Here is a 12,635-nt window from a genome sequence, read left to right on the forward strand (position 1 = left end):
GGTGGAAAAGAGAAGGTTTTCGAAGATGCAGAATTTGAGGCATTACTTGATCAAGACTCGTGTCAAACGCAACAAGAATTGGCAGAATCATTGAGAGTGACGGAACAAGCCATTTCAATCCGCCTGAAAGTCATAGAAATGATTCAGAAACAAGGAAATTGGGTGCCGTACGAGTTGAAGCCGAAAGATGTTGAACGGCGTTTGTTTGCTTGTGAACAGCTGCTTGCAAGGCAAAGACGGAAGGGATTTCTGCATCGCATTGTGACTGGAGACGAAAAATGGGTTCTTCACGATAATCTCCCAGAAAATCATGGGGATATCCCGACCATGTTTCCACATCGACGGCCAAACCGAATATTCATGGTCCCAAGGTCATGCTCAGTATTTGGTAGGACCAGCTCAACGTAGTGTATTATGAGTTACTAAAACCGACTGAAACAAACACAGGTGTTGATATCGAACGCAATTAATGCGTTTGAGCCGAGCATTGAAAGACAAACGGTCGCAATACAACGAGAGACATACTGTAAGCAATTATTACATAAGATTACCCGGGATATATTCAGAAGAAAAGGATGATTTCTAATTAGGAACTAGTATTAAAGATACCTATATATCTGCTATATCCACTCATTTTGTTTAAATTTTAAATATTAACGGAAAAACACTCTTGCGAAACATAGATTATTCAAATAATGATGAGTTTCTGCGCCAACATCACATAAACTATGTAAATTTCACATTATACATGTTTAATTTATTGAATAACTAACTTGTTTTCAATTAATACATTAAGAATTCATATACACATCTACGTTGAAACTAAGAATAGGATTTGAGTTAAATGCATTTATATATCCATTCAAAATTATCACTTTTCAAATGATTTTTTTCAAAATGAATATAATAATTCCTAACCTATCGAAAATGGGATTTGCAACAAAAAATTTCTGAGTCGGTTTTACCATTTGTTTCAGCATTCTCAATTTCATAATAATAATATGAGGTATAATCTAAAATTTCTCAGAAATTATAAGATTTATTAGCAATGAATTTGGCACAAACATTTTTTTTTCTATAAAATGGATCTTTCATAAGATAAACGTTTTTTTTTATAATAAGCTTAGGAATTGTTGTTCGATGTTATACTGTATTTCTTTACACACATGAATAAGTAATAAAATAAGGACACAATCATCCTTGATATTATTGTGGAAGTCCTGCGGGGATCCAAACAATAAAAGATTAAGGAAAAGCTTGAAATATCATCTAGTAGGTGGATCAATCTCTTTCCAGCAAGTTGTAATCAGCTATGGAGTAGAAGCCATTCTCGAGGCTATTATCCACTATATTGTGTTTTATTCCATAAATGCCCTGCCTTCGTGTATCTCTCGAAGGAAAAAGAAAAAGATATTACCCTTTTAATCTACCTATAAATCAACCTTTTTTGTTATATAAAGCTTTCAACACATTTTACGAAGAAACTAGTCATTAGTCAGTCTGAACGTTCCTTCATCAACCATAGAGACGAAAATATTTACCTCTAATTCTTCAGTGATGAATAATATCAAGATATATTCATACAATGGCAGCTGGAAACTATAATTACCAAAATAAGACAACAACAATTAACTATAAAATATTATCAGTATCGTAATTTTTAAGTTTTGCTCAACTTGGCGCAACTGCTACTTAAATCCTATTTTTGCTGTTAATATTAATGAATCATGTTTATAAACCATCGACTAATTCAATTTATGAATAATGCTGAATTCCTCAATAAAAAGATCAACTAGATGGAAGTGTGATGAAATGATTTGTAATTAGTCGAATTTTTTATTTGCAATTTTTCAAAACATGTATTAGGCCAATTGAGAAGTCCCCGATCTGATGCACAGATGTCGGTGCTAGTAATAAATCCATATGATTTTCAGTTAGTATCAACATTCAAACGATACGTGTCAAAATTTGACAGCAGTCCGACCATAAGTTTGTGAGATATTGCGTTGTGAGTGTAGCTACTTTTGTTATTTGAAAAAAATGGAAAGGAAGGAATTTCGTGTGCTGATAAAATATTGCTTTTTGAAGGGGAAAAATACAATTGAAGCAAAATCTTGGCTTGATGAAGAGTTTCCGGAGTCTGTATCAGGAAAATCAACCATCATTGATTGGTATGCTGAGTTTTAACGTAGTGAAAAGAGCACCGAAGACGGCTAACGCAGTGGACGCCCAAAAGAGGCTGTCACCGACGAAAAAATCAAAAAGTTCACAAAAAATTTCGAATGACCGTAAAGTGGAGTTGATGGAGATTGATGCAGACATTTGAAAGATATCATCTGAACGTGTACGTGTCCAATCGACAGTCAGCTGAGTGGACTGCATCCGATGAAACGAATCCAAAGCGAGGAAAAACAAAACAGCCAGCTGGCAAGGTTATGGCATCAGTATTCTGGGATGCACAAGGTATAGTATTCATTGATTACCTCCAAAAGGGCCAGACCATCAACAGCGATTATTATATAGCGTTATTGGATAGTTTAAACAATGAAATCGTTAAAAATCGGCCCCATTTGAAGAAACAAAAGGTGCTATTTCATCAAGACAATGCACCGTGTCACAAATCAATGAAAACGAATTGCTTCAGTATCCACAGTATTCGCCAGATCAGGCCCCAGCGACTTTTTCCTGTTCTCAGACCTCAAAAGAATGCTCGCTGGAAAGAAATTCAGCGCCAATGAAGAAGTAATCGCCGAAACTGAGTCCTATTCTGAAGCGAAAGACAAATTGTACTACAAAAATGGTATCGAAAAGTTGGAAGATCGCTATAATCGCCGTATCGCCCTCGAAGGCAACTATGTTGAATAATAAAATCGAATTTTGCCAAAAAATGTGTTTTACTATGGTAGACCGGGGACTTTTCAATTGGCCCTTTTATAAGTATTGGTATGAATGCTATTTTAGACAATATGAAACTAAGTTATGTTCAAGACATAGGTACCTAAGCTCATGTCACTTCCTAAATCACTGGTTGGTCCAGAATGTATCCAAAATTAAATTAACCTAAACATTAAATCCTCCTTATATTCAATCAATGGACGCATCTGGTATGTTATCTACTCTAATGAACATATTGCAGGAACTTAGTGCAAACTTTCATGAATATGCCAACTTAGATTAACCACAGACCACAGTGAATGCATAGGAACTCTCCAAACCGTGGTTATCATCTTGTTATCAAATATCATTTGAGTTCGTAACTATTTCCTTGGATTTCGGAAGCTATACCGATCAACTGTAGTTATTTTTTATTTACCTTTTTGTCAGAAATACACAATATCAAAATTGCAAAATGTGGAGTGTTGAAAATCCTCAAGGAACTGTTGAGACACTATTACATCCAGATATAATCACTGTATGATCTTGCTGATGTGGTTGGTCTTTGAAGAAAATGAATTATTTCGTTATTTATATAATGGCATAATAAAGGGTATTTTTTCAAAGATATAGAACATTAAATTGCAATAAAACAACGATGGATTATTCGATTGACATGAATTTTATTTATCTGCAAGATAATCTTGTAGCATTATATTTTAAATGTGATTTCTGGCATATGACCGCCACGGCTGGCTCGGATGTAGTCCAATCTGGACGTCCAATTTTCGATGATTTTTTCCAACATTTGTGGCCGTATATTGGCAATAACACGGCGAATGTTGTCTTCCAAATGATCAAGGGTTTGTGGCTTATCCGCATAGACCAATGACTTAACATAGCCCCACAGAAAGTAGTCTAGCGGTGTGAAATCACAATATCTTGGAGTCCAATTCACAGGTCCAAAACGTGAAATTAGGCGGGCACCAAACGTGTCTTTCAATAAATCGATTGTGGCACTAGCTGTGTGACATGTTGCGCCGTCTTGTTGGAACCACAGCTCCTGATTATCATGGTTGTTCAATTCAGGAATGAAAAAGTTAGTAATCATGGCTCTATACCGATCACCACTGACTGTATCGTTCTGGCCATCATCGTTTTTGAAGAAATACGGACCAATGATTCCACCAGCCCATAAAGCGCACCAAACAGTCAGTTTTTCTGGATGTAACGGTGTTTCGACAGATACTTGAGGATTAGCTTCACTCCAAATGATGCAGTTTTGTTTGTTGACGTAGCCATTCAACCAGAAGTGCGCTTCATCGCTAAACAAAATAAAATGGACGTAGTGCGCGATACGAATTCCGCACAGAACCATTATTTTCGAAATAAAATTGCACTATTTGCAAGCGTTGTTCAGGTGTGAGTCTATTCATGATGAATTGCCAAACTGAACTGAGAATAAATCACTTGACAGCTGTTAAATCGGTTGCCATCTTGAACAGTAATGCCAACTTAAAGTTATATACTTCGAAAAAAAACACCCTATTATAACCTTTCAAATAAAATAGATTGTGTCTCACTGAATAACTGAAGAACTCAATACTATTTTCATTGAATTAAGATAGGAGAAAGTAATTCTATTCTAAACATTGGACTCTTTTTTTTTAAATCATGTTAGATTAAGTAGGACAGAATTAGAATGGAATACTTCAGATCTTCCCGTTCATACCCATCTCACGATGTTCAATTAAATTGAATCATATCATAAACATCCGCCTCTGTCTATTGTTTCTTGCCATCATCTCTCATTACTTACGTTCGGCATCTAAAAAACAAACCAATTATAGGATGAATTTCTTGTGTTACAGGATGAAGTTGGGTCAGTGGTCCCTGGATAGAGAATGGTTTCGCAGAGATGGCCTAGTGCTGTTCAGCAAACTGATTCGAACGAAGAACGTGGACAACTTACAGGAACAAACGAAAATACCTGTACAAGACAGCACAAAACAAAAACTAACGGTAAATATACAATGTTGATGTAGGTTTACTTCGAGCGTCGATCAAAGTTATCAAAGTGAAGCTCTTTTCGTTCTGTTGATGTTTCGAACTTATCGAGTTCATCTACAGAGTTCTGCAGCCAATGAAATCACAATCTATATACATATATATACAGGGTGGCCATTTGAAAACGAAACAGACGAGATTACAGACGAAATAAAGTTTTTCGATAGAAATGCTCGGACAGGTCGATTTCTGTTTCGAGGGGGACAACTTAAGATGTAGGTTACGGACGCATAGCGCTTCAACCCTTGCTGCTACAATCCCCACCCCCAATTTTTGAATAGGGAAGATGGGGTGAGTATTACCTCAATTTAAAGGTATTTTTATACTGATTTCAGCACAGTAATTGTTTTTTCATTTTATGCATTAGTTCTCGAAATATTCTTAACTAAGTATTTGAAAATAAAGTAGTGTTTTCATGGCACTTGTAGTGTTTTGTGAAAAATCGACAATTTGAGCTCCAAAACAACCATGACTGTGGCTTCCTTCCTAACTAACTAAGGCATGAATATTTCGAGAACTAATGCATAAAATGAAAAAACAATTACTGTGCTGAAATCAGTATGAAAATACCTTTAAATTGAGGTATCACTCACCCCATCTTCCCTATTCAAAAATTGGGGGTGGGGATTGTAGCAGCAAGGGTTGAAGCGAATTCCATTCCAGCGAATTTTCCGAATTCGTTCATGAAACTGTAATGAATATCATAGGAGCATAGGGAAGAATGTGCATACCGAGTCTATTTTAATGATACCGCAAATTCTTAGTTTGCCAACCGCCTAATGCAATTTGGGGACATGCGAACACTCCCATTCAATGGGAAAACCTAAGAATCAAGAGAAACTCATACGGAAAATTCATGCAGCGCTTTATGAAATGAAAATATTATAGGGAACAACTGGGAACGAGAGCGTTGAAAAGAGAATTAAATTATGCAATACACTAGGCGGCAATCACATTTAGCTGTTTTAATAATTGCACCGCCATAACACTCTCATTACAATGAAGCTCACTTTTCGTATAATCCCTCTAGCAATGAATTTTAAATTTCAGTAACGATATCTCGAGAAATGTTGGAAATTCAATAAAATTTAACAGTATAATCATGAGAATAGTTTTAGTTAACAGAAAAAAAAAAGCTATGTCATTTGTTCACATTTATAAAACACAAGTTTGTATTATAACTTCAAAACTAATTGCAATAAAGAACATAAGATTATACCTCAGAGTAATAAACATAGATAGAGGGAGCATATGTCATTTTCAGTAAGCAAATGTTGTCCCCAACATGAACTATCAAATTTGACATGAAGCGCGCGGAAATGAAAACATATCAGTGATATCAGTGATTGAGATGATTCACTTAATTCGCGAGTTTCTCCACAAAGAAGGCACTCCTCATGTTCCATGGTGAATCAACAAATCATATCAACTCAAAATATATTGAGATGAATACCTGAACATATCAGAAATTCATAAAACAAACATCAAGCGCGCCAAACGACGTGAAACAACCGATGATACTAGGAGAGCAAAAGTTGCCAAACCTTGTATTTCAGCAGGTAGATACAGAAAATAATGAATATTTCAATTATTATAAATTCTACAATTAGGAGAAATATCGGAATCCAAATATTCAAATCTGCATATTCAATCGGGAATCACTCGAATAAATACATCTCATTTCAATTTAATACACATTCATAACGATATAGTAAAATTGTGGATTTGAAAATATATCACAATCCGACTACGTAATCTAACCATGTTGGGGACATGTGAAAATTGTGTGTAAACTTTCTATCTATGGATTACACCAATGGTTTTCACTGCAAAAGCGCCTGTGAAATGTTTTTGTTTCATGTTTATACCCCCAGTAATATAGAAGTTATGAGATCATCTCATTTCACGAAATTTTCCAATTTTCTCTTATAGCGTGAAGCCAGTTGAATTTATGAGGTTGCAGTTTTCACCTAATTAATTCCTCAAAAATTGAGCCCGAAAATGTGCCATCCTTTTTTTTCTAGCTCAATGGGATTTTTTATCTCTAGGCTATTGAAGATTTCTTGACTTTCACTTTCTAATCGTGTTGTTATGTCTTGAATATAATATTTCAGCCTCTTTAGGCTGTAACTGATGATTTTTTCAACGCTATTCGACTTCATTACATCATCATTAATTACTTCCAGGGTACAATTAGTATCATCTCGTTCAGAATTGATAAAGTTACTGATCAGGACCTTTTGAGCTTTCGTCAAGTCATGCGCCTATTGAGCTTGTGAAGAACGTCAAATATGAGAAGTAAACAATTATGATATCAAAGCTTTTTTCCTCTCTATTACGTTGATTGAAATTGCGACCCATCAAAATTCAAAAAAGAAATTGATAATCAGATAAACTCACTTTCAATTTTAGTAGTTCCATGAGATGATTATCAGAAGAGACAGGTAGCATGTAACATGAATTAAACTCAATTCAGATAATATTTACTATATTGCTAAATAAAAAATCCTGCGGTTTCTCTTATCTTCATCATGTTCTAGAAAACTTTTTTCATAACATGTAGTACCAATTTTCACTCAACATAATAATTTATATCACATTTTCGGCACAAAGGTGGACAACAAATTGAAAAATTTGATGAAGAGGGGGAAGAAGCGAAATTAACTTATATCGTTGGGGAAAACTTTGACGTCGAGGGAGTTCCTTCCTTCTCTCGCAAAAATCTTTATTTTTTATTCCCCGCTAGATCTAATGAGATAAAACACTTTTTTGAACATTAATCTGAATTGGATAGATTCAGTTACAGTTCCCGAAAAAATTTCCCTAGTTTCAATTCTTTATATTCAATATTGTATTATTGTTTCTGATTATGGAAATAATGTTTTTTTGAAACCTCAGAGTAAAAAACATAGGTAGAGGAAGCATATATCATATTCAGTAAGCAAATTTTGTCCCTAACATGAACTATCAAATTTGACATGAAGCGCGCGGAAATGAAAACATATCAGTGATACGATATTTCACTCAATTCGCGAGTTTCTCCACAAAGAACGCACTTCTTATGTCCATAGTGAATCAAAGCTTCATATTAACTCGAAATATATTGAAATAAATACCTAAATATATCAGAAATTCAGAAAACAAACTCCAAGCGCGCCAAACGACGTGAAACAAGCGATGACAATAGGAGAGCAAAAGTTGCCAAACCTTGGTTTTCAGCAGATAGATACCGAAAATAATAAATTTCTCTAATTCTGTGGTTATTCCGTTCATTCTTCCACATCTTGTAGAACAAAATCGTGCGAGAATATATCAGAAACGCACAGTTTTCATGGTTATATTTTATTATTATATGTTGGCACTCCGAACTTTCCGCTACGGCTCTATCTGTCAATTCATCAAATTGCCTTAAAGAAATCAGTTCTGCCAATAAACATTTTTCAATGAAAAAATCACTAAATTATATTTATGGAAATATTTCATTAATTTCACTGAAAATGCAATGAATTAGAGAAAATAATGTATAATACTCGTACAGAAGGCTCATTCTACCACTCGTTCATTCCAAAACTCGCCACTTCGTGGCTCGTTTTTGAATTTTGAACTCGTGGAAGAATATCAATGCCTTCTGCACTTGTATTATAAATAACTATTCTGCTTACTATAAATTCGACAATTAGAAAAAATATCGGATTTCAAATATTCAAATTTGCAAATTTAATCAGGAATCACTCAAATAAATATATTTCATTCAATATAATATAGGAAAATTGTGGATTTGAAAATATATCACAATCCGACAACGTAATCTAACCATGTTAGGGACATGTAAAAATTGCGTTTACTCCCTCCTTCTCTGTTTATTACTCTATGAAAATAACATTTTTTTAACTATTCACCAGGTAGAAATGATCTTTTTCACCCATAGGTGGGAAGTAATTTTTTACAATAAGAACATTCAATTCTATTTGAATATACAGGGTGAGTCAATAGTGCTCGATGTTTCGATAACTCTTGGAAATTTTGGGCTAGGAGAATGATTCAAATTTTGAGGGAATCAACAGTAGGTACTCTGCGCATATGCTTAGATTATTTTGACTCTACAGGCTGGTCCGAAAGTGGTGAAACACGATACCACCAAGTTAGCCCAATTTTATAGTTTTCTACAAAGTTATTAGTGTTACAATATCAATTATGTGAAATATCATTACACTTTCAGAAATGCCTGACCACTTTGGACCTTACATCATTAGGAGTAGGCAGCTGCGTAGGTACTGGAATGTATCTCGTTGCAGGCATGGTAGCCAAGAATGTAGCTGGGCCTGGAGTTGTTTTTAGTTTCATTATCGCAGCTGTAGCCAGTATTTTCTCAGGTGAGTCAACATAATGCAGATAGATAATGGTGACAAAACATTTATGTGGAAAATCAAGAAAGATAATAGTCGTCAACAATTATGAAGGTATAAAAAGACATGGATAATTGAACGTTGCAGATAGCCTTACCAGCCCCATTAATAATAGTTAAGTAGCACATAAATCACAGTGGCTGTAATGGAAAATAATAAATAGTTACTTAAAAATCACGTACAGTAAACAGAAAATTATTCAACAGACAATAATGGAATCAAAATGTTGCATCGTGTCGATGTAATCAAAACTTCATAATTCAATCACTACTGATACTCATATGTGGGAATTTACATGGAAAAGGCAATTACATCATTGTTGTCTCTCTTCTAAATGCAACTAAATGGACGCAACGGTGATTGGCTAATGAAATATTATTATAGTTCAAATATCAATTGCCTCATGATTGCCTTGCAACGTATACCAATAATTACAAATAACGCAAAATTCAATAATCCCTATATAAACAGACGTTCAAATTAAATCACAAATGGTTCCATTCAATGGTATGAATATTCATGTTTTCCAGTATTCCATCTGTTTTTATACAGTGCGTGGTTCGTAATATTTGGAATTGTACATACAGAAAAATTTATGAAATATCATTTATATTTTTCCAAACAAATAGGAGTAGGTACCAAGACGTCAATATCTTTAGGCTCCTGTCCATGGGACTTTAAAGCAACCTATAAAGAAATGATCAAAAATGTAACATAGCAATAATTCTTTAGGATAGTCAAGCCTTTGTTGAAGCACTGAGCAATGAGCTTATTCATCGATTCAAAATTGGCAGTATCGAAAAAAAATTAAAGAATTAAGAAAGAATAATAAGGTAACTTTCAGTCTGGATTGAAGAAAGTAGAGAGGCCAACACATTTGCCAGAAAAGAAGCATAAACTCCTTTCATTGGCCCAGAACCTTTCTGTAGTATAGTTCAAAAGTTTATCTTCTCGTAATTTTGCTATTGAAATTTTCTGGTATCTACAGCAGATCTGAGGTTCACTAAGAACTCTCAGTTTAACCTGATCGTTTGAGACCCTTTCAGGTTCAAAATTTGACTTTTTCATGAAACAAGCATATAAAAACGAGGATGAGGAAACCAATAGGCCAATACCCTTGCCAGAGAGGAACAATTATCACTATGAAAAAGAGTTTCGAGAGTAGGAAACCCAAAAAGAAATACTTTAGCGGAATTTTCAAAGAACGAAACAATTCAAAAAGTTCCTTCGGATCTGTAATACTGCAAGGTTCGAAATGTATTTGGATCTCAGTAAGAGCAAGCTTTCTAACAGGACACTGGTGCCTAAGAAAGCACATAATAAGAATGAGGTTATCAGAAGTTGAGGAGTGCTGATTTTGTAGGGAACAAGAAGAAACTTCTGATCACCTGGTCACCGAATGCCTTGCTTTTGCTAGCCAACGCAAACAATTCTTTACACAAGAAACTTGTAAGGGTGAGAATGTAACCATCTTGAAGCCATTACAGATACTGGAATTCATAAGATCTCTAGAAATGAAGGTCGAGGTAGATGGTGCAAGGGTGAGAACAGCTGTGATGGGAGACACAATAGACCTGTTGCTTTGCAAGTTAAGCCCCTAATCAGTACTTTGTAGTGTCTAAGTATGTTCTTGAAAAGAACATCCTTGTTTCTTGAATTTTAGCAGGTAAATGATCGATTTTCTTTCAGGTGAATGAGTCTTACATTTTCAAACCTAGGCTATTTCAATAATCTCTTCGTGAAGTGAAGAATCCAAAGTATATAGAAACCTACAAAATATACCATAAACTAACAAATTATACTATGGAACTATAAACTTTTTTGAACTGAATAAGATTTATCACAGTTCTTTTATGTTAGCTGTTTGCTCATCTCTGAATTTTTTTTCAGGGGCATGCTATGCAGAATTTGGCGTACGTGTGCCACATACGACTGGCTCAGCTTATATGTACTCCTATGTGACAGTGGGGGAGTTCATAGCCTTTGTTATCGGATGGAACATGATTTTAGAGTATTTAATTGGCACAAGCGCTTGTGCTTGCGCATTGAGTGCTTGTTTCGATGCTCTTTCCAATGGTGCTATTAGCCATTCTATTGAAAATAGCATAGGAACTTTCTTTGGTAAGTATTTTTCCTACATATACTGGCCTACAGCCTACAGCAGTTAGCTACAATAAGGCTCATTTTCACGGAGATAGTAACTATCATGGTGATAGTCCTGCAATAGTTTCTATCACGATAGTATTATCACCGTGAAATTAGCCTTTAGGCTAAGTGTGATCATTAAACATGACATAACATCATTAAACCGAATTATATCTCTCTTAAGAACCTCATACCAAAGATTTTTTTTCCCAAACTTTTAGGCCTTAGCATTAGCTTTTCCTGACAAATTGTACGTAGTAGGCTTGGATAGTTCGCGAATGAATTATAACGGAAGAGCAAATTCCACTATTGAACGATTGAAACTAGGCTGATTTCCATCCAGTTCAATAATTCAGTCGGTTCATTAACTCGTCAGCTCTTTCAGCCTCATTTCAGCTCATTCATTGGATTCAGGCCCAACTTAACTTGTTCATTGTGTTGTGTAAACAAATTTATTTTAAAGGGAAATTCATCGTTTTGATTATCACTCGTGTGTGTCGTGCAAACAGTTTAGAAAAGCACACAATAGGTAGTTATTCTAATTTTGAATATGAAATGACTATTTGAATTAAAGTTAAAAAAGATTGTCACTACGAGCGTCTCTTGTAGATTCCTTTGAAGATATTTGTTTATTACTTCGTCGTATTGGTTAGTGCAAATATAAAAGTGCAACAATTGACCCATCTGCATGATACGAAATCGAATAAACGAGTATTGTCTTTCAATGGCGAGGTGGGGATGTCATAGTTGCGGCCTGCGCTGCGGCTTGAATATTAGTTACTCTCTAACCGTGGGGTTGTAAGAGCATGACATTTGAAAATAAATACGACAATTTTATAGCCTTAGCCTTAGGACATTTGTGTTTTTAGCAATCAATGGCGAAGGTTACAAAATTTTACTTTTCGTAAAGTAATAATTTTGTTCTTTATTGTTTCTTTATTGTTGCTTCATTTACTTTTGGGTTTGGAAATTATTCCAAATATTATGGATATTCTAATTTCAATGTTACACAGTCGAAATAATATGCTGAATACACTGTTCCATTCTATTCTAAACAGCTTTTTTCGGGTTTGCATGCATTCGACTATTTTTGACGTATGATGGATTGTAAAGTGGAGAATTTAATTATGAGTCCAACCTTCC

The 12,635-nt window shown here is 34.8% G+C and overlaps 1 protein-coding gene across 1 annotated transcript in view; it reads left to right on the top strand.

The window, feature by feature from the left end:
• Nucleotides 1-12,635, top strand: part of LOC123678904 (probable cationic amino acid transporter) — a 56,210-nt gene that overhangs the window by 23,660 nt on the left and 19,915 nt on the right. Inside the window, exons 2-4 of the mRNA XM_045616171.1 lie at nucleotides 4,746-4,896; nucleotides 9,161-9,314; nucleotides 11,238-11,468. Of these exons, the coding sequence (XP_045472127.1) occupies nucleotides 4,746-4,896; nucleotides 9,161-9,314; nucleotides 11,238-11,468 (536 nt within the window). The remainder of the gene's footprint in view (nucleotides 1-4,745; nucleotides 4,897-9,160; nucleotides 9,315-11,237; nucleotides 11,469-12,635) is intronic.

The sequence above is a fragment of the Harmonia axyridis genome, chromosome 4, assembly GCF_914767665.1.
Source record: "Harmonia axyridis chromosome 4, icHarAxyr1.1, whole genome shotgun sequence".
Taxonomy (NCBI): Eukaryota; Metazoa; Arthropoda; class Insecta; order Coleoptera; family Coccinellidae; genus Harmonia; species Harmonia axyridis.